Raw genomic sequence first — 26,156 nt, forward strand, 5'->3', positions numbered from 1 at the left:
CGTCCACCAGCACCTCGTCTACCACCTCACACACCACCTCATCCAGCACCACCTCGTCCACCATCTCACACACCACCTCATCCAGCACCACCTCGTCCACCATCACCTCATCCACTATCACCTCGTCCACCACCTCATCCAGCACCACCTCGTCGACCACCTCACCCATCACCTCATCCACCACCACCTCACCCACCACCTCATACACCACCACCTCGTCCACCACCTCACCCACCACCTCATCCACCACCTCATCACCACCACCTCGTCCACCTTATCCACCACCACCTCGTCCACCACCTTATCCACCACCACAACCTCGTCCACCTTATCCACCACCTTGTAAACCACATCGTACACCACACCTTGTCCACCACACCTCGTCGCCCCTGTGACGAGGTGAAGGATGAGTCTACGAAGAGGCGCCCTGCTGGTGTTGGAGGGCGCGGACCGAGCCGGGAAATCGACCCAGGCCGCCCTCCTCGTCGACCACCTCCTCACACGCGCCGGGGTGAGCGCACAGGGCATGGCGTTCCCAGGTGAGGAGGTGGTGAGGGTGAGGTAGACACGGGGTGAGGTTAAAGGTGAGGAGGTGAGGGTGAGGTAGACACGGGGTGAGGTTAAAGGTGAGGGTGATGTAGACAGGGGGTGAGGTTAAAGGTGAGGAGGTGAGGGTGAGGTAGACACGGGGTGAGGTTAAAGGTGAGGAGGTGAGGGTGAGGTAGACAGGGGGTGAGGTTAAAGGTGAGGAGGTGAGGGTGAGGTAGACACGGGGTGAGGTTAAAGGTGAGGGTGAGGTAGACACGGGGTGAGGTTAAGGGTGAGGTAGACACGGGGTGAGGTAGACACGGGGTGAGGTTAAAGGTGAGGAGGTGAGAGACGCAGGGTGTACACTCACCCGCGTGTGGTTTGTAGCAAACGAGTTTACACAGTCGGGGGCATAGCTGGTGCACCTAGCCTGGCACAGTGGGGGGTACAGGTGGTGCATCTGCCAGGCATCTCAGGCAACCCATGGCACCTGGTTCTGTCCCGTGACATGCACCTAGCCTGGCACAGCAGTCAACCCATGGCACCTGGCACTGACCCCAATGACCTCCTGCACCTAGCCTGGCACAGCAGTCAACCCATGGCACCTGCTGGGTCTGTCCCGTGACCTCCTGCACCTAGCCTGGCACAGCAGTCAACCCATGGCACCTGCTGGGTCTGTCCCGTGACCTCCTGCACCTAGCCTGGCACAGCAGTCAACCCATGGCACCTGCTGTGTATGTCCCGTGACCTCCTGCACCTAGCCTGGCACAGCAGTCAACCCATGGCACCTGCTGGGTCTGTCCCGTGACCTCGTGCACCTAGGCTGGCACAGCAGGAAGCGAGAGCCTTACACCCTAAACGTGACGACCCCAAGGTGCACCTAGCCTGGCACGAGCGCCGTGGTGACGTCACCGCCACTTCACAGAGCAGCCATCACCACCCCCTACTACTGGCAGACTGATGCACAGGGACAGCTGCCACTGGGGTGCCCCTAGGCTAGACCCACACAGCAGTCAATCATCACCACCCCTACTACTGGCAGACTGATGCACAGGGACAGCTGCCACTGGGGTGCCCCTAGGCTAGACCCACACAGCAGTCAATCATCACCACCCCTACTACTGGCAGACTGATGCACAGGGACAGCTGCCACTGGGGTGCCCCTAGGCTAGACCCACACAGCAGTCAATCATCACCACCCCTACTACTGACAGACTGATGCACAGGGACAGTTGCCACTGGGGGTGCCCCTAGGCTAGACCCTCACAGCAGCAATCATCACCACCCCTACTACTGACAGCAGACTGATGCACAGGGACAGCTGCCACTGGGGGTGCCCCTAGGCTAGACCCACACAGCAGTCAATCACCACCACCCCCTACTACTGACAGACTGATGCACAGGGACAGCTGCCACTGGGGGTGCCCCTAGGCTAGACCCACACAGTAATCATCAATCCCCCCCTGGCACATCTTGCCGTGATCGCTAGATGTTAACTACCTCGCCTCGTACGCAGGAGGTCGTGGGTTCGATACCGACCCTGACGACGCCTGCTGCTGTATATTAGGAGTCTGCGTCTCTCTCTCATCATCATCATCACGGTGGCTAGGAGATGTTGATTACCTCGCGTACTACGCAGGAGGTTGTGGGTTCGATCCCGACCCTGACGATGCCTGCTGCTGTATATGTGGAGTCTGCGTCTCTCTCTCTCTCCCCGTGGTCGCGTGGATTTTTCTCTCCGGGTCCCCCGGTTTTTCCCCTCCACATTTAGAATCAACGTCACCACGCGTTTAGAGCATTTGCCTGTTGCTATACATTTCCACGTGATTAGGCCACTTCTATGAGCTGTGATTATAGCTCGGTGGGGCTTACCTGGTAAAATAAAATAAAAAAAACTGTTTAAAAGAAAGATAGTTTAGCTCTAGTGCCTGTGTCGCGTGGAACTCTTGTGTGTGTGTGTCTGCCGCAGACCGCACAACGCACATAGGCCAGCTGGTGAGCTCGTACCTGCAGCGCAACGTGGAGTTGGATGATCACGTTGTCCACCTCCTCTTCTCCGCCAACCGATGGGAGCGAGCGTACGCACGCGCACGCACGCATGTACGCATGCACACGCACGTATGAGCACATGCACACGCATGTATGAGCACATGCACGTACGCGCGCACACACGCACGGTGAGCACACGGGAAGACACGAAGGGTGGACGGGACAAGCAAGGACACGGGGTGACGCAAAGGTGAGACATGGAGACATCGCCACCGTGGTGGCTAGGAGATGTTAATTACCTCGCCTGGTATGGAGGAGGTCGTGGGTTCGATCCCGACCCCTGATGCCTGGTTGTATATTTGGCGTTTGTATGTCTCTCTCATCATCATCATGGTGGCTAGGAGATGTTAACGACCTCGCCTGGTATGGAGGAGGTCGTGGGTTCGATCCCGACCCCTGACGCCTGGTTGTATATTTGGCGTTTGCATGTCTCTCTCTCTCATCATCATCATAGTGGCTAGGAGATGTTAACTACCTCGCCTGGTATGGAGGAAGTTATGGGTTCGATCCCGACCCTGACGCCTGCTGTATATTTGGAGTTTGCGTGTCTTTCTCATCATCATCATGGTGGCTAGGAGATGTTAACTACCTCGCCTGGTGTACAGGAGGTCGTGGATTCGATCCTGACCCTGACGATGCCTGCTGTACATTTGGAGTTTGCGTGTCTCTCTCATCATCATCATCATGGTGGCAAGGAGATGTTAATTACCTCGCCTGGTATGGAGGAGGTCGTGGGTTCGATCCCGACCCCTGACGCCTGGTTGTATATTTGGCGTTTGCTTGTCTCTCTCTCATCATCATCATGGTGGCTAGGAGATGTTAACTACCTCGCCTGGTATGGAGGAAGTTATGGGTTCGATCCCGACCCTGACGCCTGCTGTATATTTTGAGTTTGCGTGTCTTTATCATCATCATCATGGTGGCGAGGAGATGTTAACGACCTCGCCTGGCATGCAGGAGGTCGTGGATTCGATCCTGACCCTGACGCCTGCTGTATATTTGGAGTTTGCATGTCTCTATCATCATCATGGTAGCTAGGAGATGTTAACTACCTCGCCTGGTGTACAGGAGGTCGTGGATTCGAACCTGATCCCGACGCCTGCTGTATATTTAGAGTTTGCGTCTCTGTCTCTCATCAGCATCACGGTGGCTAGATGCTAACTACCTCGCCTGGTATACAGGAGGTCGTGGGTTAAATTCCGACCCCTGACGATGCCTGCTGCTGTATATTTGGAGTCTGCATCGCTCTCTCATCATCACGGTGGCTAGGAGATGTTGACTACCTCGCCTGGTATACAGGAGGTCGTGGGTTCCATCCTGACCCTGATGCCTGCTGTATATTTGGAGTCTGCATCGCTCTCTCATCACCATCATCACGGTGGCTAGGAGATGTTAACTACCTCGCCTGGTATGCAGGAGGTCGTGGATTCGATCCCGACCCTGACACCTGCTGTGTAGGTGGAGTTTGCTTGTCTCTCTCATCATCATCACGGTGGCTAGGAGATGTTAACGACCTCACCTGGTATGCAGGAGGTCGTGGATTCGATCCCGACCCTGACACCTGCTGTGTAGGTGGAGTTTGCTTGTCTCTCTCATCATCATCATCACGGTGGCTAGGAGATGTTAACTACCTCGCCTGGTGTACAGGAGGTCGTGGGTTCGATCCCGACCCCTGACACCTGCTGTATATTTGGAGTCTGCGTCTCTCTCTCTCCCCGTGGTCGCGTGGATTATTCTTCGGGTCCTCCGGCGTTTCCCTCCCCGTTTAGAATCAACACCACGCATTTGGCTGCTGCCGCCGCTGCTATAAATGTCCACGTGGTGACGATGACGACGATCACAAGCCGCCATTTCGCGCGCGCCATCATTTGTGACCGCCAGGGTCGCTGTCTGAAAAAGGAGCCACGCAGCAGCCGCTTGGGGGCCTTGCCTACGTGACTTTACCGAAAGAACCAAAGAGTATGCGTGGAGACAGCAGTAGATTCCCTATGGCGTGTGCGCCATCTACGCTCACAAGCCGGTAACTGTGCGTCTTGTGCCCCTCTCTGGCGCCGGCGTAGGTACGGCAGGGAAACGGGGTCCTAGAGGGCATAGTTTCATAGTTAGTTCATAGTTTCATTTATTTTGGTAGAGCCCTGTGTGAGCCATTCGGCTCTTGAATCGGGTGCAACCGCAACAAACAAAAACGTGAACAAGAAAAACATCTTAAAGGGACTTTGTGTGCATGTGCAAACAGAAAATCCAGGAAAAAACATCAAACTATTCCTGAAATAGCACCGTACACCAACGCTGTGTGCAAAAATCCCAGTGGGATGCAAGTCAAAACACAACAACAAGAAAACTTAGATTAAGGCCATCAGTCTAACTCCGTACTACAATAAACAAAAACATGGCCAAACCAAAACACTTTTAGAAATCACCAAAATAAAGCCATAAATGCAATGTAACTTTGGAACTGTGAATGAATTTTTTTACAGTAAACTACATAAATAACACGTAACACCAAACCCTAGAGCCACAGCTGGCTGCATGAGTCACTCCACAAACAACAGCAGGAGCATCAGTCGGGAGTATCACATTTTTCAATGCACATTTAAGATCAGCACGCTAAAACCAAAATGCAGAATAATACTTTGCATGGGTCCCGTTGACGGGCAGAGAGAGGGGCACGTGAGGACGTGACCGTCTGCCTGAACCCGAGAGGGCACGTGACCGGCACGGGGTGGAAAGGGGGCCCAAAAGGGGGGGGGGGGGGGCTTGAGGGACACGTGATACTGGCTCCAGATCCTTCTGGAAAGATCCAGAAGGGGGCGTGGCCAAGGGGCGGAGCGAGACCATGCCCCCTTCTGGGAAGATCCAGAAGGGGGCGTGGCCGAGGGCGGAGCGAGGCCCTGCCCCCTTCTGGGAAGATCCAGAAGGGGGCGTGGCCGAGGGCGGAGCGAGACCACGCCCCCTTCTGGAAAGACCCAGAAGGGGGCGTGGCCGAGGGCGGAGCGAGGCCACGCTCGGGAGCATAAATGGGCGGTCCCAAGAGCGTTCTTGGCTGTCTCTCTGGAATCAACGCTCGGCGCTACGTCTCTCCGACCTTCGGTCTTCGCTCGGCAACGTGGGTCAGCCAGCATGATGCTGACTGACCCGGTTATGTAGTCGCCCCGTTAGGCCTAGGAGTTGTTGTTGTTGTTACGCCTTTTGGCGTCCTCTGGTCTAACACCGTTTTGAGACGAGGCTCAAAAGAAAGCTGTCTCTGGTGTGGACCAATCAGTTTCAAAGACAATGCATCATATTATCAGAGTACGTTTTTTTTTGGTTTGCATTCTGACCACAAGTATTGCGGTTAATGCAGTTACATGATTCCTTGTAAAAGGTTTCAGTTTGGTGTTTTAACATCTTAACACAGCCTGTTTTGTTGTTGCCAGAAAAAAGGGGAAAACCTATTCTCATGTTGTTACCCTGTTGGGGTCTAGTTAGTGTGTGTGTGTATACGTTGATGTAGTTAGCTCTGTTGGGGATGTGTAATAAACGCATTGCCTCCCAAGTCAAAGTGTGTGCCTCCGTTAAGATCACTGCACATGGAGGAGATGTGGAAACACACACAGGAACCCGGGTGGGGGGAGAGTACTCGTGGAGACACAGGGGAACATAGGGTCCCACAGGGGATATATGGAGACGTGGGGACAAAGATCCCCCGTATATCCTTAAAAGACTGCCGGGGCAAGTGCTGTTAGTAGCGAGTAGCAGCAGCTATGAAGGCTGCCGGCACTGTGGCACACGAGGGGGTGGGTGGCCACCAGAACCACGCCCGGCCGCCTTTGTCTCCCCCAGTGGCGATGTTTAACTACACCAACACCGCGACACCATCTACTCACTCGAGGCTGAGTCGACCTAGGGGAGGCCCGGGACCGGTTCAGATAGTCGTCACCGGTGTCGGTGGCCGTGAGCGGGAATCGAACCCGGGTCGCCGGGTTCGTAGCGCAGAGCTCTTTACCGCTCGTTGCACTACCGCTCCCCGCGCTACACGGAGACACAGAGACACGTGTGTATCTGTGTGTGTGGTGTAGTGTTTAGCGCTACACGGAGACACAGAGACACGTGTGTATCTGTGTGTGTAGTGTAGTGTTTAGCGCTACACAGAGACACGTGTGTATCTGCGTGTGTAGTGTAGCGTTTAGCGCTACACTACACACACAGAGACACGTGTGTATCTGTGTGTGTAGTGTAGTGTTTAGCGCTACACGGAGACACAGAGACACGTGTGTATCTGTGTGTGTGGTGTTTAGTGCTACACGGAGACACAGAGACACGTGTGTATCTGTGTGTGTAGCGTTTAGCGCTACACGGAGACACAGAGACACGTGTGTATCTGCGTGTGTAGTGTAGTGTTTAGCGCTACACGGAGACACAGAGACACGTGTGTATCTGTGTGTGTAGCGTTTAGCGTTTAGCGCTACACGGAGACACAGAGACACGTGTGTATCTGTGTGTGTAGCGTTTAGCGCTACACGGAGACACAGAGACACGTGTGTATCTGTGTGTGTAGCGTTTAGCACTACACGGAGACACAGAGACACGTGTGTATCTGCGTGTGTAGTGTAGTGTTTAGCGCTACACGGAGACACAGAGACACGTGTGTATCTGTGTGTGTAGTGTAGTGTTTAGCGCTACACTACACACACAGAGACAAGTGTGTATCTGCGTGTGTAGTGTAGTGTTTAGCGCTACACCACACACAGAGACGCGTGTGTATCTGTGTGTGTAGTGTAGTGTTTAGCGCTACTCACACACACAGATACACACCGAGTCCGATTCCCGCTCACGGCCAGCACCAGTGACGATTGTCTGAACCGGTCCCGGGCCTCCTCTAGGTCGACTCGGCCTCAAATGAGTAGCTGGTGCGATGTGTAAACATCGTCACTAGGGAGACAAAGGCGGCCGGGCGTGGTGTTGGCCACCCACCCCCTCGTGTGCCGTGCCGGCCTTCATAGGTGCTCGGCACTTGCCCCTACAGTCTGTTCAGGCTACACGGGGTATCTTTGTGCCTGTACATGTGTCTACGTATCTGTGTGCGTGTCTATATATGCCTGTGTATCTGTGTATGTAATCTGTGTGTGTCTATGTACATCTCTGCTTGTGTCTACGTATCTGCGTGTGTGCGTGGCTATATATGCCTGTGTATCTGTGTATGTAATCTGTGTGTGTGTCTGTACATCTCCGTGTCTACGTATCTGTGTGCGTGCGTGTCTATATATGCCTGTGTATCTGTGTAATCTGTGTGTGTGTCTGTGTGTCTACGTATGTGCGTGCGTGCGTGTCTATATATGCCTGTGTATCTGTGTATGTAATCTGTGTGTGTGTCTGTACATCTGTGTGTCTACGTATCTGCGTGCGTGCGTGTCTATATATGCCTGTGTATCTGTGTATGTAATCTGTGTGCGTCTATGTACATCTCTGCTTGTGTCTACGTATCTGCGTGCGTGTGTTCATGTACATCTCTGTGTGTGTCTGCATATTTGCGTGCCGTCTATAAATGCCTGTGCATCTCAAGTTGGCACAGTAGGGGTCCACAGGTGGTGCGTCGGCCAGTCGTCTCGGTCAGTCGACCCGTGCCACCTGGGTCTGCCCCCCCTGCCAGCGGGCGTTGCGACGCTTTCACGTGGCCTCAACGTGCACCTAGCCTGGCACGAGCGCCGTGCTGACGCCACCGCCACCTGGTGGCGAAGGGCGGTTGTTGTTGCTGCTGCTGCGTGCATCTCCCGTGTATGTGCGTGCGCGTCCATGTACATCTGTGCGCGAGTCTGCGTATCTTGCGCGCGTCCGTGTGATATGCCTGCGTATCTCTCGTGCCCTTCCGCCCCAGCTCCCTGATTCGGGAGAGGCTGCAGGCGGGGGTGACGCTGGTGGTGGATCGGTACGCGTTCTCCGGGGTCGCCTTCACAGCCGCCAAGCCGGTACGCGCCCGGCGCTGGTACACGTGCACACACGCACACACGCGTCCGTGGGCGGAGTGTACACGCGTGTGTGTGCGTGTGTGAGTGTGTGCGTGTGTGCGCGCCGCATAGATCAGCCAGTAGTCATCTCGGTCAGTCGACCCGTGGCACCTGCTGGGTCTGCCCCCGTGGACCCCCTGCCAGCGGGCGTTCGACGCTTGACGTGGTAGCCTCAGGGTGCACGTGGCCTGGCACAAGCGTCGTGGTGACGTCACCGCCACTTAGTGGCGAATGGCGCTTGTTGTTGTTGTTGTTGGTGGTGTTGTTGTTGTATGCGCGCCATGGAGGAGGCTAGTGAAGGACGCTGACGCTACTGGGCAGCTGGGAGGCTCCCTCCCGGCAGCATCGGAGGGCGGAGGAGCGACGCTCGCAACGGGGAGCGGAGCGAGCGGAGCGGATAAAACGCAGCGAGTTGGCACAGTGAGGGGGGGGGGTAACAGCTGGTGGTGCATCTGCCAGTAGTGTCAGTCGGTCAACCCGTGACTTCCTGCACCTAGCCTGGCACAGGAGGGGGTACAGCTGGTGGTGCATCTGCCAGTAGTCATCTCAGTCGGTCAACCTCATGGCACCTGCTGGGTCTGTCCCCGTGACCTCGTGCACCTAGCCTGGCACAGTAGGGGGTACAGCTGGTGGTGCATCTGCCAGTAGTCATCTGAGTCGGTCAACCTCATGGCACCTGCTGGGTCTGTCCCCGTGACCTCGTGCACCTAGCCTGGCACAGTAGGGGGCACAGCTGGTACATAGGCCACTCATCTCAGTCGATCAACCCATAGCACCTGCTGGGTCTGTCCCCATGACCTCGTGCACCTAGCCTGGCACAGTAGGGGGTACAGGTGGTGGTGCATCTGCCAGTAGTCATCTCAGTCGGTCAACCTCATGGCACCTGCTGGGTCTGTCCCCGTGACCTCGTGCACCTAGCCTGGCACAGTAGGGGGTACAGCTGGTGGTGCATCTGCCAGTAGTCATCTCAGTCGGTCAACCTCATGGCACCTGCTGGGTCTGTCCCCGTGACCTCGTGCACCTAGCCTGGCACAGTAGGGGGTACAGCTGGTGGTGCATCTGCCAGTAGTCATCTCAGTCGGTCAACCTCATGGCACCTGCTGGGTCTGTCCCCGTGACCTCGTGCACCTAGCCTGGCACAGTAGGGGGTACAGCTGGTAGTGCATCTGCCAGTAGTCATCTCAGTCAACCTCATGGCACCTGCTGGGTCTGTCCCCGTGACCTCGTGCACCTAGCCTGGCACAGTAGGGGGCACAAGTGGTGCATCTGCCAGTAGTCATCTCAGTCAGTCAACCTCATGGCACCTGCTGGGTCTGTCCCCGTGACCTCGTGCACCTAGCCTGGCACAGTAGGGGGCACAGCTGGTGCATAGGCCACTCATCTCAGTCGGTCAACCCATAGCACCTGCTGGGTCTGTCCCCATGACCTCGTGCACCTAGCCTGGCACAGTAGGGGGTACAGGTGGTGGTGCATCTGCCAGTAGTAATCTCAGTCAGTCAACCTCATGGCACCTGCTGGGTCTGTCCCCGTGACCTCGTGCACCTAGCCTGGCACAGTAGGGGGCACAGGTGGTGCATCTGCCAGTAGTCATCTCAGTCGGTCAACCTCATGGCACCTGCTGGGTCTGTCCCCGTGACCTCGTGCACCTAGCCTGGCACAGTAGGGGGTACAGCTGGTGGTGCATCTGCCAGTAGTCATCTCAGTCGGTCAACCTCATGGCACCTGCTGGGTCTGTCCCCGTGACCTCGTGCACCTAGCCTGGCACATTAGGGGGTACAGCTGGTGGTGCATCTGCCAGTAGTCATCTCAGTAGGTCAACCTCATGGCACCTGCTGGGTCTGTCCCCGTGACCTCGTGCACCTAGCCTGGCACAGTAGGGGGTACAGCTGGTGGTGCATCTGCCAGTAGTCATCTCAGTCGGTCAACCTCATGGCACCTGCTGGGTCTGTCCCCGTGACCTCGTGCACCTAGCCTGGCACAGTAGGGGGTACAGCTGGTGGTGCATCTGCCACTCATCTCAGTCGGTCAACCCATAGCACCTGCTGGGTCTGTCCCCGTGACCTCGTGCACCTAGCCTGGCACAGTAAGGGGCACAGCTGGTAGTGCATCTGCCAGTAGTCATCTCAGTCGGTCAACCTCATGGCACCTGCTGGGTCTGTCCCCGTGACCTCCTGCCAGCAGCGAGAGCCTTCGACACTTCACGTGGCGGCCCTCAAAGCGGTGCACCTAGCTTGGCACAGGCGCCGCGGTGACGTCGCCGCCACTTAGTGGCGAATGGCGACTTGCTGTTGTTGTGTGCGTTTGATCGCGCATTTGATTGTGTGCGTTTGATTGCGCGTTTGATTGTGCGTTTGATTGCGTGCGTTTGATTGCGCGTTTGATTGTGCATTTGATTGTGTGCGTTTGATTGCGCGTTTGATTGTGCGTTTGATTGCGTGCGTTTGATTGCGCGTTTGATTGCGTGCGTTTGATTGCGCGTTTGATTGTGCGTTTGATTGCGTGCGTTTGATTGCGTGCGTTTGATTGTGTGTTTGATTGCGTGCGTTTGATTGCGCGTTTGATTGCGTGCGTTTGATTGCGCGTTTGATTGCGTGCGTTTGATTGTGTGCGTTTGATTGCGCGTTTGATTGCGCGTTTGATTGCGTGCGTTTGATTGCGTGCGTTTGATTGCGTGCGTTTGATTGCGCGTTTGATTGCGCGTTTGATTGCGCGTTTGATTGTGCGTTTGATTGCGTGCGTTTGATTGCGTGCGTTTGATTGTGTGCGTTTGATTGCGCGTTTGATTGCGCGTTTGATTGTGCGTTTGATTGCGTGCGTTTGATTGCGTGCGTTTGATTGCGTGCGTTTGATTGCGCGTTTGATTGCGCGTTTGATTGCGCGTTTGATTGTGCGTTTGATTGCGTGCGTTTGATTGCGTGCGTTTGATTGTGTGCGTTTGATTGCGCGTTTGATTGCGCGTTTGATTGTGCGTTTGATTGCGTGCGTTTGATTGCGTGCGTTTGATTGCGTGCGTTTAGGGGTTTGACCCCGAGTGGTGCCGCCACCCGGACGTGGGCCTCCCGCGCCCGGACCTGGTCCTCTTCCTGTCCGTGCCCCCGGCCCACGCCCAGCAGCGCGGTCGCTACGGCGACGAGCGCTACGAGCACGCGGCCTTCCAGCAGCGCGTGCTGCAGCGGTACGACGAGCTGGCACGTGACCCCACGCTCACCTGGGAGGTGAGGCACCACCACCACCACTACCACCACCACCACCATCATCACCACCATCACCACCATCACCACCACCACCATCACCACCACCACCACCATCATCATCACCACCATCACCATCATCACCACCATCACTACCACCATCACCACCACCACCATCACCACCATCACCACCATCACCACCACCACCATCACCACCATCACCACCACCATCACCACCACCACCATCACCACCATCACCCCCACCACCATCACCACCACTACCACCATCACCACCATCACCACCATCACCACCATCACTACCACCACCATCACCACCACCACCATCACCACCACCATCACCATCACCACCACCACCACCATCACCACCATCACCACCATCACCACCATCACCACCACCATCACCACCACCATCACCACCACCATCACCACCACCATCACCACCACCACCACCACCATCACCACCACCACCACGCACATGGCGGGGGGGGGGCCCTCCTTGTGTCACGCTCCCTGCGCATCACTCAGATTGTGTCACTCTCTCACTGTGTCACTCTCACTGTGACACTCACTCCTCTCACTGTGTCACTCACTCCTCACTGTGTCACTCACTCCTCTCACTGTGTCACTCACTCCTCTCACGGTGTCACTCACTCCTCTCACGGTGTCACTCACTCCTCTCACGGTGTCACTCACTCCTCTCACGGTGTCACTCACTCCTCTCACGGTGTCACTCACTCCTCTCACTGTGTCACTCTCACTGTGACACTCACTCCTCTCACGGTGTCACTCACTCCTCTCACTGTGTCACTCCTCTCACTGTGTCACTCTCACTGTGACACTCACTCCTCTCACTGTGTCACTCACTCCTCACTGTGTCACTCACTCCTCTCACTGTGTCACTCACTCCTCTCACGGTGTCACTCACTCCTCTCACGGTGTCACTCACTCCTCTCACGGTGTCACTCACTCCTCTCACGGTGTCACTCACTCCTCTCACGGTGTCACTCACTCCTCTCACTGTGTCACTCTCACTGTGACACTCACTCCTCTCACGGTGTCACTCACTCCTCTCACTGTGTCACTCCTCTCACTGTGTCACTCTCACTGTGACACTCACTCCTCTCACGGTGTCACTCACTCCTCTCACGGTGTCACTCACTCCTCTCACGGTGTCACTCACTCCTCTCACTGTGTCACTCTCACTGTGACACTCACTCCTCTCACTGTGTCACTCACTCCTCTCACGGTGTCACTCACTCCTCTCACGGTGTCACTCACTCCTCTCACTGTGTCACTCACTCCTCTCACGGTGTCACTCACTCCTCTCACGGTGTCACTCACTCCTCTCACTGTGACACTCACTCCTCTCACGGTGTCACTCACTCCTCTCACTGTGACACTCACTCCTCTCACTGTGACACTCACTCCTCTCACGGTGTCACTCACTCCTCGCTGTCACTCACTCCTCTCACTGTCACTCACTCCTCACTGTGTCACTTACTCCCCCCACTGTGTCACTCCTCTCACTGTGTCACTCTCTCACTGTGTCACTCACTCCTCTCACTGTGTCACTCACTCCTCTCACTGTGTCACTCTCTCACTGTGTCACTCACTCCTCTCACTGTGTCACTCACTCCTCTCACTGTGTCACTCACTCCTCTCACTGTGTCACTCACTCCTCTCACTGTGTCACTCACTCCTCTCACTGTGTCACTCACTCCTCACTGTGTCACTCCTCACTGTGTCACTCACTCCTCTCACTGTGTCACTCACTCCTCTCACTGTGTCACTCACTCCTCTCACTGTGTCACTCACTCCTCTCACTGTGTCACTCACTCCTCTCACTGTGTCACTCACTCCTCTCACTGTGTCACTCACTCCTCTCACTGTGTCACTCACTCCTCACTGTGTCACTCCTCTCACTGTCACTCACTCCTCTCACTGTGTCACTCACTCCTCTCACTGTGTCACTCACTCCTCTCACTGTGTCACTCACTCCTCTCACTGTGTCACTCACTCCTCTCACTGTGTCACTCACTCCTCTCACTGTGTCACTCACTCCTCTCACTGTGTCACTCACTCCTCACTGTGTCACTCCTCTCACTGTCACTCACTCCTCTCACTGTGTCACTCACTCCTCTCACTGTGTCACTCACTCCTCTCACTGTGTCACTCACTCCCCCCACTGTGTCACTCACTCCTCCCACTGTGTCGCTCACTCCTCTCACTGTGTCACTCCTCTCACTGTCACTCACTCCTCTCACTGTGTCACTCACTCCTCTCACTGTGACACTCACTCCTCTCACTGTGTCACTCACTCCTCTCACTGTGTCACTCACTCCTCTCACTGTGACACTCACTCCTCTCACTGTGACACTCACTCCTCTCACTGTGTCACTCACTCCTCTCACTGTGTCACTCACTCCTCACTGTGTCACTCACTCCTCTCACTGTGTCACTCACTCCTCTCGCTGTGTCACTCACTCCTCTCACTGTGTCACTCACTCCTCTCACTGTGTCACTCACTCCTCTCACTGTGTCACTCACTCCTCTCACTGTGACACTCACTCCTCTCACTGTGTCACTCACTCCTCCCACTGTGACACTCACTCCTCACTGTGTCACTCACTCCTCTCACTGTGTCACTCCTCTCACTGTGTCACTCACTCCTCACTGTGTCACTCACTCCTCTCACTGTGTCACTCACTCCTCACTGTGTCACTCACTCCTCTCACTGTGTCACTCACTCCTCTCACTGTGTCACTCCTCTCACTGTGTCACTCACTCCTCACTGTGTCACTCACTCCTCTCACTGTGTCACTCACTCCTCACTGTGTCACTCACTCCTCTCACTGTGTCACTCACTCCTCACTGTGTCACTCCTCCACTGTGTCACTCACTCCTCTCACTGTGACACTCACTGCTCTCACTGTGTCACTCACTCCTCTCACTGTGTCACTCACTCCTCTCACTGTGTCACTCACTCCTCTCACTGTGACACTCACTCCTCTCACTGTGTCACTCACTCCTCTCACTGTGACACTCACTCCTCTCACTGTGTCACTCACTCCCCCCACTGTGACACTCCTCTCACTGTGTCACTCACTCCTCTCACTGTGTCACTCACTCCTCTCACTGTGTCACTCACTCCTCTCACTGTGACACTCACTCCTCTCACTGTGTCACTCACTCCCCCCACTGTGACACTCCTCTCACTGTGTCACTCACTCCTCTCACTGTGTCACTCACTCCTCTCACTGTGTCACTCACTCCTCACTGTGTCACTCACTCCTCTCACTGTGTCACTCACTTCTCTCACTGTGTCACTCACTCCTCTCACTGTGTCACTCACTCCTCTCACTGTGACACTCACTCCTCTCACTGTGTCACTCACTCCTCTCACTGTGTCACTCCTCTCACTGTGTCACTCACTCCTCACTGTGTCACTCCTCTCACTGTGTCACTCACTCCTCACTGTGTCACTCACTCCTCTCACTGTGTCACTCACTCCTCTCACTGTGTCACTCACTCCTCACTGTGTCACTCCTCTCACTGTCACTCACTCCTCTCACTGTGTCACTCACTCCTCTCACTGTGTCACTCCTCACTGTGTCACTCACTCCTCTCACTGTGTCACTCACTCCTCTCACTGTGTCACTCCTCTCACTGTGTCACTCACTCCTCTCACTGTGTCACTCACTCCTCCCACTGTGACACTCACTCCTCACTGTGTCACTCCTCTCACTGTGTCACTCCTCTCACTGTGTCACTCACTCCTCTCACTGTGTCACTCACTCCTCTCACTGTGTCACTCACTCCTCTCACTGTGTCACTCACTCCTCTCACTGTGTCACTCACTCCTCTCACTGTGTCACTCACTCCTCCCACTGTGACACTCACTCCTCACTGTGTCACTCACTCCTCTCACTGTGTCACTCCTCTCACTGTGTCACTCACTGCTCACTGTGTCACTCACTCCTCTCACTGTGTCACTCACTCCTCACTGTGTCACTCACTCCTCTCACTGTGTCACTCACTCCTCTCACTGTGTCACTCACTCCTCACTGTGTCACTCCTTTCACTGTCACTCACTCCTCTCACTGTGTCACTCACTCCTCTCACTGTCACTCACTCCTCTCACTGTGTCACTCACTCCTCTCACTGTGTCACTCACTCCTCTCACTGTGACACTCACTCCTCTCACTGTGTCACTCACTCCTCTCACTGTGACACTCACTCCTCTCACTGTGTCACTCACTCCCCCCACTGTGACACTCCTCTCACTGTGACACTCACTCCTCTCACTGTGTCACTCACTCCTCTCACTGTGACACTCACTCCTCTCACTGTGTCACTCACTCCTCCCACTGTGACACTCACTCCTCACTGTGTCACTCACTCCTCTCACTGTGTCACTCCTCTCACTGTGTCACTCACTCCTCACTGTGTCACTCACTCCTCTCACTGTGTCACTCACTCCTCTCACTGTGTCACTCACTCCTCTCACTGTGACACTCACTCCTCTCACTGTGTCACTCACTCCTCTCACTGTGACACTCACTCCTCTCACTGTGTCACTCACTCCCCCCACTGTGACACTCCTCTCACTGTGACACTCACTCCTCTCACTGTGTCACTCACTCCTCTCACTGTGTCACTCACTCCTCTCACTGTGTCACTCACTCCTCACTGTGTCACTCACTCCTCTCACTGTGTCACTCACTCCTCTCACTGTGTCACTCACTCGTCTCACTGTGTCACTCACTCCTCTCACTGTGTCACTCACTCCTCTCACTGTGACACTCACTCCTCTCACTGTGTCACTCACTCCTCCCACTGTGACACTCCTCTCACTGTGTCACTCACTCCTCTCACTGTGTCACTCCTCTCACTGTGTCACTCACTCCTCACTGTGTCACTCACTCCTCTCACTGTCACTCACTCCTCACTGTGTCACTCCTCTCACTGTGTCACTCACTCCTCTCACTGTGTCACTCACTCCTCTCACTGTGTCACTCACTCCTCTCACTGTGACACTCACTCCTCTCACTGTGTCACTCACTCCTCTCACTGTGACACTCACTCCTCTCACTGTGTCACTCACTCCTCCCACTGTGACACTCACTCCTCTCACTGTGTCACTCACTCCTCTCACTGTGTCACTCCTCTCACTGTGTCACTCACTCCTCACTGTGTCACTCACTCCTCTCACTGTGTCACTCACTCCTCACCGTGTCACTCACTCCTCTCACTGTGTCACTCACTCCTCTCACTGTGTCACTCACTCCTCACTGTGTCACTCCTCTCACTGTCACTCACTCCTCTCACTGTGTCACTCACTCCTCTCACTGTGTCACTCCTCACTGTGTCACTCACTCCTCTCACTGTGTCACTCACTCCTCTCACTGTGTCACTCCTCTCACTGTGTCACTCACTCCTCTCACTGTGTCACTCCTCTCACTGTGACACTCACTCCTCTCACTGTGTCACTCACTCCTCTCACTGTGTCACTCCTCTCACTGTGTCACTCACTCCTCTCACTGTGACACTCACTCCTCTCACTGTGTCACTCATCACTGTGTCACTCACTCCTCTCGCTGTGTCACTCACTCCTCTCACTGTGTCACTCCTCTCACTGTGACACTCACTCCTCTCACTGTGTCACTCACTCCTCACTGTGTCACTCACTCCTCTCACTGTGTCACTCACTCCTCTCACTGTGTCACTCATCACTGTGTCACTCACTCCTCTCGCTGTGTCACTCACTCCTCACTGTGTCACTCACTTCCCTTACTGTGACACTCACTCCTTTCACTGTGCCACTCACTCCCCCCACTGTGTCACTCACTCCTCTCACTGTGCCACTCCTCTCACTGCGACACTCACTCCTCTCACTGTGTCACTCACTCCTCTCACTGTGTCACGCCTCTCACTGTGTCACTCACTCCTCTCACTGTGTCACTCACTCCTCTCACTGTGTCACTCACTCCTCACTGTGCCACTCACTCCTCTCACTGTGACACTCACTCCCCCCACTGTGCCACTCACTCCCCCCACTGCCACTCACTCCCCCCACTGTGCCACTCACTCCCCCCACTGTGCCACTCACTCCCCCCACTGTGCCACTCCCCCCACTGTGCCACTCACTCCCCCCACTGTGCCACTCACTCCCCCCACTGTGCCACTCACTCCCCCCACTGTGCCACTCACTCCCCCCACTGTGCCACTCCCCCCACTGTGTCACTCACTCCCCCCACTGTGCCACTCACTCCCCCCACTGTGCCACTCCCCCCACTGTGTCACTCACTCCCCCACTGTGCCACTCCTCCCACTGCCACTCACTGCCACTGTGCCACTCACTGCCACTCACTCCCCCCACTGTGCCACTCACTGTGACACTCACTCCTCACTGTGACACTCACTGCCACTCCCGACTGCAGCAGGTGGATGGCACAGGCAGTCCGGACGAGGTCCACCAGAGGATCCTGCCGCTCGCCACCCGCGCCATCCAACAGGCGGCCACCAACCCCATCCTCCCCCTGTGGGCATAGCCACCACCACCTCGCCCAGTGGCGGTGGCACGGCGGCTACGAGATGTCATCTCCCTCGCCCGGTACGCAGGAGGTCGTGGGTTCGATCCCGACCCTGACGATGCCTGCTGCTGTATATTGGAGTTTGCGGTGTCTATATCATCATCCTAGGAGATGTCGTCTCCCTCGCCTGTATGGAGGAGGTCGTGGGTTCGATACCGACCCTGACGACGCCTGCTGTATATTTGTAGTTTGCGGTGTCTTTCTCAAGAGCAGCATCATCACGGTGGCTAGGAGATGTCAACTACTTCGCCTGGTATGCAGGAGGTCGTGGGTTCAATCTCGACCCTGATGCCTGCTGTATATATGGAGTTTTCGGTGTCTCTCATCATCATCACGGTGGCTAGGAGATGTTAACTACCTCGCCTGGTGTACAGGAGGTCGTGGGTTTGATACCGACCCTGACGACGCCTGCTGCTGTAGGTTTGGCGTTTTCGGCTCTCTCCTCGTCATCGTGCACATTGGGCGGGGCCTAGCCACTGGGCGGGGCCTAGCCATAGGGCGGGGCCTAGCCATTGGGCGGGGCCTAGCCATTGGGCGGGGCCTAGCCATTGGGCGGGGCCTAGCCATTGGGCGAGGCCTAGCCACTGGGCGGAGCCTAGCCATTGGGCGGGGCCTAGCCATTGGGCGAGGCCTAGCCACTGGGCGGGGCCTAGCCATTGGGCGGGGCCTCGCCATTGGGTGGGGCCTAGCCACTGGGGCGGTGCCTAGCCATTGGGTGGGGCCTAGCAATTGGGCGGGGCCTATCCATAGGGCGGGGCCTAGCCATTGGGTGGGGCCTAGCCATAGGGCGAGGCCTAGCCACTGGGGGGTGCCTAGCCATTGGGCGGGGCCTAGCAATTGGGCGGGGCCTATCCATAGGGCGGGGCCTAGCCATTGGGCGAGGCCTAGCCATTGGGCGGAGCCTAGCAATTGGGCGGGGCCTAGCAATTGGGCGGGGCCTAGCAATTGGGCGGGGCCTATCCATAGGGCGGGGCCTAGCCATTGGGCGGGGCCTAGCCATTGGGTGAGGCCTAGCCATAGGGCGAGGCCTAGCCACTGGGGGGTGCCTAGCCATTGGGCGGGGCCTAGCCACTGGGCGGTGCCTAGCCATGCGCAGAGAGAGGTCCCGCCCAGGCAGCCTCCCGCCGCCCTGACAGGGCTACAGCTGGCACCTTGACTCGGCATCGCGTCCGGCTGAAAGCGTCCCAACGACGTAGCAAGGACGTCGAAGAGGTCGATGAGGAGGAAGGTGGCTGTAGTGTAAACCAACTCGTTTATTTGGTGGGGGGTGGGAGGAGGCGGACAGGTGGTTGGGGGAGGGAGGGGGGTAGAATTACAGGGGTGGGGGATTGGACATCATCACCACCACCACCATCATCAGCATCCCCATCATCATCCCCTCTTTTTCGCAGTCAAGCCTTTTGTGACAGAATAAACGCTGCTGGCAAGATGGCAAATTTTTAAAAGGTTGAGTCTTGTTCTGCAGTTCCCCGCAGGCGCTTGCGTGCGAGCTCCGTTATTTGCGAGTCGCCTGTGCGTTTGCTGTGCACGTGTGTGTGTGGGGGCACCGTCTCCGTGCGTGTCCACACGCGTGTGTGTGTGTGTCCACACGTGTGTGTGTGTGTCCACACGCGTGTGTGTGTGTGTGTCCACACGTGTGTGTGCGTGTGTCCACACACGCACACACACGTGTACACACGTGTGCACAGACCCTCGGAGGCCCCAGGGGGGCGGGGTGGGAGGGGGACCCCCTAATGACAGACCCCTCGCAGGATCCGCCCCCCACTCTCTGTGTGTCACCAGAACTCCGGCGGAACTCCCAAAGGAAAACCTCGGACCGCTGACATAATCTGAGACCCCCCCCCCCCGTACGGGAGACCCCCAATGGGAGACCCCCAATGGGAGACCCCCAATGGGACCCCCCCCCCCCAAGAGAACCCAGGACCCCTATGAGTAGGGGGGGGGGGGGGGAGAATCTCAGAGTGACCCTACGGGCCACTCAGGAAAACTTGGGGGTACCCCCCCCCGCCCCCCCTTACCTCTGTAGGAACCCCGGAAACAGACCCCTACAGGAATCTGGGATCCCTCCCGACATCTGGGATCCCTCCCGACATCTGGGATCCCTCCCCCCTCAGGCAGTGCAGCGGCCAAGCAACCCGGCGGTTTCCGCAGCGACGCGCTGGGCGGTTGCCGTGGTTACGCCTGCAGGATCTCGAACTCGTCGTCGTCGGAGTCGTAGAAGCGCACCTCGTCAGGCCGCTCCACCTGTGTGAAGCCTGGAGATGGTGAGGGTGGGGGTGAGGAGCGTGTGGGGGTGAGGAGCGTGTGGGGGTGAGGAGCGTGTGGGGGTGAGGAGCGTGTGGGGGTGAGGAGCGTGTGGGGGTGAGGAGCGTGTGGGTGAGGAGCGTGTGGGTGAGGAGCATGTGGGTGAGGAGCATGTGGGTGAGGAGCGTGTGGGTGAGGAGCGTGTGGGTGAGTGTACCTGTGTCTCCCGGTGTGAGGAGTGTGTGAGGAGTGTGTGGGTGAGTGTGTGGGTGAGTGTGTGGGTGAGTGCCCCGGTGTCTCCTGGTGTGAGGAGTGTGTGGGTGAGTGTGTGGGTGAGTGTGTGGGTGAGCGTGTGGGTGAGTGTGTGGGTGAGTGCCCCGGTGTCTCCTGGTGTGAGGAGTGTGTGGGTGAGTGTACCTGTGTCTCCCGGTGTGAGGAGTGTGTGGGTGAGTGTGTGGGTGAGTGTGTGGGTGAGCGTGTGGGTGAGTATGGTGAGTGTCATTGTGTCTCCCGGTGTGAGGAGTGTGGGTGAGTGTCCCTGTGTCTCCATGTGTGGGTGAGCGTGTAGGTGAGCGTGTGGGTGAGCGTGTGGGTGAGCGTGTGGGTGAGTGAGCGTGTGGGTGATTGTCCCTGTGTCTCCCGGTGTGAGGACTGTGTGGGTGAGTGTACCTGTCTCCCGGTGTGAGGACTGTGTGGTTGAGTGTACCTGTGTCTCCTGGTGTGAGGGGTGTGGGTGAGTGTACCTGTGTCTCCCGGTGTGAGGAGTGTGTGGGTGAGTGTGTGGGTGAGCGTGTGGGTGAGTGTCTCCGTGTGTGGGTGAGTATTGTGAGTGTCATTGTATCTCCCGGTGTGAGGAGTGTGGGTGAGTGTCCCTGTGTCTCCGTGTGTGGATGAGCGTGTGGGTGATTGTCCCTGTGTCTCCCGGTGTGAGGAGTGTGGGTGAGTGTCCCCTGTCTCCGTGTGTGGGTGAGCGTGTGGGCGAGTGTCCCTGTGTCTCCCGGTGTGAGTGGGTGAGTGTGTGGGTGAGTGCCCCGGTGTGAGGAGTGTGTGGGTGAGCGTGTGGGTGAGCGTGTGGGTGAGCGTGTGGGTGAGCGTGTGGGTGAGCGTGTGGGTGAGTGTCTCCGTGTGTGGGTTAGCGTGTGGGCGAGTGTCCCGGTGTCTCCCGGTGTGAGGAGTGTGTGAGTGAGTGTGTGGGTGAGCGTGTGGGTGAGCGTGTGGGTGAGCGTGTGGATGAGCGTGTGGGTGAGCGTGTGGGTGAGTGTCTCCGTGTGTGGGTGAGCGTGTGGGTGAGTGTCTCCGTGTGTGGGTGAGTGTCTCCGTGTGTGGCTGAGCGTGTGGGCGAGTGTCCCGGTGTCTCCCGGTGTGATTGGGTGAGTGGGCGTCTCTCCCCGTGTGTCTCTCCACACGTCCCCATCTCTCCCTTGTCTCACCGTGTCCCAGTGTCTTCTTGCCTGCGTCCCCACGTGTCTCCCCCCCACGTGCGTGTGTCCCCCCCACGTGTCCCCCACGTGTCCCCCACGTGTCCCCACGTGTCCCCACGTGTCCCCACGTGTCTCCCCCCCACGTGCGTGTGTCCCCCACGTGCGTGTGTCCCCCACGTGTCCCCCACGTGTCCCCCACGTGTCCCCCACGTGTCCCCCACGTGTCCCCCACGTGTCCCCACGTGTCCCCCACGTGTCCCCCACGTGTCCCCCACGTGTCCCCCACGTGTCCCCCACGTGTCCCCACGTGTCTCCCCCCCACGTGCGTGTGTCCCCCACGTGTCCCCACGTGTCCCCACGTGTCCCCACGTGTCCCCCACGTGTCCCCCTCACGTGTCCCCCCCACGTGTCCCCCACGTGTCCCCACGTGTCCCCACGTGTCCCCCACGTGTCCCCCACGTGTCCCCCACGTGTCCTCCACGTGTCCCCCACGTGTCCCCGCGTGTCCCAACGTGTCCCCACGTGTCCCCACGTGTCCCCCGCGTGTCCCCGCTTGTCCCCACGTGTCCCCCACATCTCCCCACGTGTCCCCACGTGTCCCCCACGTGTCCCCCACGTGTCCCCCCCACGTGTCCCCACGTGTCCCCACGTGTCCCCACGTGTCCCCCGCGTGTCCCCGCGTGTCCCCCACATCTCCCCACGTGTCCCCACGTGTCCCCACGTGTCCCCCACGTGTCCCCGCGTGTCCCCACGTGTCCCCCACGTGTCCCCCACGTGTCCCCCTCACGTGTCCCCCCCACGTGTCCCCACGTGTCCCCACGTGTCCCCCACGTATCCCCACGTGTACCAGCAGCAGCCTGCAGCACGTCGGGTTTGCTGGGAGGGACGAACGGAGGCCAGTGCAGGGGGCGGGAGGGGATCAGCTCGAACATGGGCAGAGACGACCCGGCCAGCACCAGCTGGGGGCGGCACGACACACGGACAGTCCCATACAGTCTCATAGAAACCCATAGAAACCCACAGAGTCCCATACAGTCCCATAGAAACCCATAGAAACCCACACAGAGACCCACAGTCCCATAGAGTCCCATAGAGTCCCACAGAGTCCAATAGAAACCCATAGAAACCCATAGAGTCCCACAGAGTCCCACAGAAACCCACACAGAGACCCACAGTCCCATAGAGTCCCATATAAACCCACACAGAGACCCACAGAGACCCACAGTCCCATAGAGTCCCATAGAGTCCCACAGAGACCCACAGTCCCATAGAGTCCCATAGAGTCCCATAGAGTCCCACAGAGACCCACAGTCCCATAGAGTCCCATAGAGTCCCACAGAAACCCACACAGAGACCCACGTAGTCCTATTGAGATTCACAGAGACCCACGTATTCTTAAAGAGATTCACAGAGACACATAGAGACCCACAGTCTTATAGAGACTCACAGAGACACACAGAGCCTCATAGAGACCCACAGTCTCATAGAAACTCACAGAGACCCACAAACTCTTATAGAGACACACAGAGACACATAGAGACCCACACAGTCTCATAGAGACCCACAGTCTCATAGAGACACACATAGAGACCCACACAGTCTTATAGAGACACACAGTTTCAGAGGCCCAGAGTCTCTCTCACACACACACACGTGTAGTGGCATAGCTTCGGCTGCTGTCACCAAAGGGGATCAGCGGCGTACGGCAGCCCTGACGTCAGCAGGCCAGGAGAGACGAGAGAGAGGGGGGGGCGGGGTCGAGGGCAAAGGTCACAGAAGGAGCCCGCCAGGAACCCCGCTGGGAGGTTCCAGAAAGGGGGCGTGGCCGGGGGCGTGGCCGGAGGCGGAGCCGGGGGCGGAGCCAGGCCTGAGGGGCCCCTGCGGGGGGACCTCGGGGCTGTGGCGTGGAGTGGGGTCCCCACTCAAGTCCACCGTCTTCACCTCGTCGTCTTCACCTCGTCGTCTTCACCTTCACCCTTCACCTCGTCGTCTTCACCCTTCACCTCGTCGTCTTCACCGTTCCCCTTCACCTCATCCCCTTCACCTTGTCGTCTTCACCTCGTCGTCTTCACCTTCACCCTTCACCTCGTCGTCTTCACCCTTCACCTCGTCGTCTTCACCTCGTCGTCTTCACCGTTCCCCTTCACCTCGTCGTCTTCACCGTTCCCCTTCACCTCATCCCCTTCACCTTGTCGTCTTCACCTCGTCGTCTTCACCTTTCTCCTCCTTCACCTCGTCGTCTTCACCGTTCCCCTTCTTCACCTCGTCATCTTCACTGTTCCCCTTCACCTCGTCGTCCTCACCTCGTCGTCTTCACCTCATCCCCTTCACCTCGTCCCCTTCTTCACCGTTCCCCTTCTTCACCTCGTCCCTTTCTTCACCTCGTCGTCTTCACCTCGTCCCCCTTCTTCACCTCGTCATCTTCACTGTTCTCCTTCTACACCTCATCCCCTTCACCTCGTCGTCTTCACCGTTCGTCTCCACCTCGTCGTCTTCACCTCGTCGTCTTCACCGTTCCCCTTCACCTCGTTGTCTTCACCTCGTCGTCTTCACCGTTCTTCACCTCATCCCCTTCACCTCGTCGTCTTCACCGTTCCCCTTCACCTCGTTGTCTTCACCGTTCCCCTTCTTCACCTCGTCTTCACCTCGTCTTCACCTCATCGTCTTCACCGTTCTTCACCTCATCCCCCTTCACCTCGTCGTCTTCACCGTTCCCCTTCACCTCGTCCCTTTCTTCACCTCGTCGTCTTCACCGTTCCCCGTCACCTCGTCGTTTTCACCTCATCCCCCTTCTTCACCTCGTCGTCTTCACCGTTCCCCTTCACCTCGTCGTCTTCACCTCGTCCCCCTTCTTCACCTCGTCATCTTCACTGTTCCCCTTCACCTCGTCGTCTTCACGGTTCACCTTCACCTCGTCGTCTTCACCTCGTCCCCCTTCTTCACCTCGTCATCTTCACCGTTCCCCTTCTTCACCTCGTCGTCTTCACCGTTCCCCTTCACCTCGTCCCCTTCTTCACCGTTCCCCTTCACCTCGTCCCCTTCTTCACCTCGTCGTCTTCACCGTTCCCCTTCACCTCGTCCCCTTCTTCACCGTTCCCCTTCACCTCGTCCCCTTCTTCACCGTTCCCCTTCACCTCGTCCCCTTCTTCACCTCGTCGTCTTCACCGTTCCCCTTCACCTCGTCCCCTTCTTCACCGTTCCCCTTCACCTCGTCCCCTTCTTCACCTCGTCGTCTTCACCGTTCCCCTTCACCTCGTCGTCTTCACCGTTCCCCTTCACCTCGTCCCCTTCTTCACCTCGTCGTCTTCACCGTTCCCCTTCACCTCGTCGTCTTCACCGTTCCCCTTCACCTCGTCCCCTTCTTCACCTCGTCGTCTTCACCTCGTCCCCCTTCTTCACCTCGTCGTCTTCACGGTTCACCTCGTCGCCAGTCGAAGCAGCCTACCCCAACTGTGCTGGCCGTGTGGCGTCGCCGGTGACAGGCGGACTAAACTTCACGCTCGCTGGCACACGTGTACAACAACAACAACAACCACAACAACAACAACCACAACAACCACCACCACAACCACCACAACCACCACCACCACAACCACCACCACGGCTCGCCACCAAGTGGCGGCGACGTCACCGTAGGCAGGGGGGGGGGGGGGCTTGTGCCAGGCTAGGTGCACCGCTTTGAGGCCGCCACGTGATAAAGCGTGTCGCAGGCTGGCGCTCGCTGGCAGGAGGTCACGGGCACGGATCCCGGGTGCCATGGCTCGGCCGACTGAGATGACCGGTAGATGTACCAAAAATGTGTACGTGCACGCGCGCACTCACGTACACACACGTACACACACGTACACACACACACGTACGCACACACGTACACACACACGTACACACACACGTACACACACACACGTACGTACACACACGTACACACACGTACGCACACACACGTACGCACACACGTACGCACACACACGTACGCACACACGTACACGTACACACGTACGTACACGTACGCACACACACGTACGTACACAAGTATACGCACACACGTACACACGTACACACACACACACGTACAAACACACACGTAAACAAACACGTACACACACGATCCCGAGTCCCGGTTAC

At 57.2% G+C, this 26,156-nt stretch overlaps 2 protein-coding genes and 1 long non-coding RNA gene across 4 annotated transcripts in view; 1 reads left to right on the plus strand and 2 right to left on the minus strand.

The window, feature by feature from the left end:
- Positions 1-270: 270 nt before the first annotated feature.
- LOC116956799 (thymidylate kinase) lies at positions 271-19,621 on the plus strand. Of its 2 annotated transcripts, XR_012940184.1 has the most exons (6): positions 271-539; positions 2,498-2,606; positions 8,432-8,522; positions 11,579-11,776; positions 18,214-18,397; positions 18,507-19,621. XR_012940184.1 is itself a non-coding variant. In XM_032978639.2 (5 exons), exons 1-5 carry the CDS (start codon positions 407-409, stop codon positions 18,322-18,324), a joined length of 642 nt encoding a protein of 213 aa, XP_032834530.1. In that variant the 5' UTR covers positions 271-406; the 3' UTR covers positions 18,325-19,621. The 2 variants fall into 2 exon arrangements, 1 of the variants encoding a protein (XP_032834530.1); XM_032978639.2 differs by having other exon boundaries at positions 18,214-19,621.
- LOC142922596 (cysteine protease ATG4B-like) overlaps positions 19,605-26,156 on the minus strand; it is a 53,647-nt gene continuing 47,095 nt past the window's right edge. Inside the window, exons 13-14 of the mRNA XM_076063415.1 lie at positions 22,879-22,990; positions 19,605-20,621 (exon numbers count right to left, since the gene is read on the minus strand). Coding sequence (XP_075919530.1) covers positions 20,542-20,621; positions 22,879-22,990 — 192 coding nt within the window. The 3' untranslated portion in view covers positions 19,605-20,541. The remainder of the gene's footprint in view (positions 20,622-22,878; positions 22,991-26,156) is intronic.
- Positions 22,997-26,146, minus strand: LOC142922597 (uncharacterized). The gene is made up of 4 exons (XR_012940185.1): positions 25,399-26,146; positions 24,427-24,974; positions 24,264-24,293; positions 22,997-24,205 (listed from the first exon to the last, which is right to left on the minus strand). It is a non-coding gene; the product is annotated as an uncharacterized LOC142922597 (long non-coding RNA).

Source organism: Petromyzon marinus, unplaced genomic scaffold, assembly GCF_048934315.1.
Source record: "Petromyzon marinus isolate PM22_M1 ecotype Great Lakes invasive population unplaced genomic scaffold, UKy_Petmar_22M1.pri1.0 PM_Scaffold_113, whole genome shotgun sequence".
Classification (NCBI taxonomy): domain Eukaryota; kingdom Metazoa; phylum Chordata; class Hyperoartia; order Petromyzontiformes; family Petromyzontidae; genus Petromyzon; species Petromyzon marinus.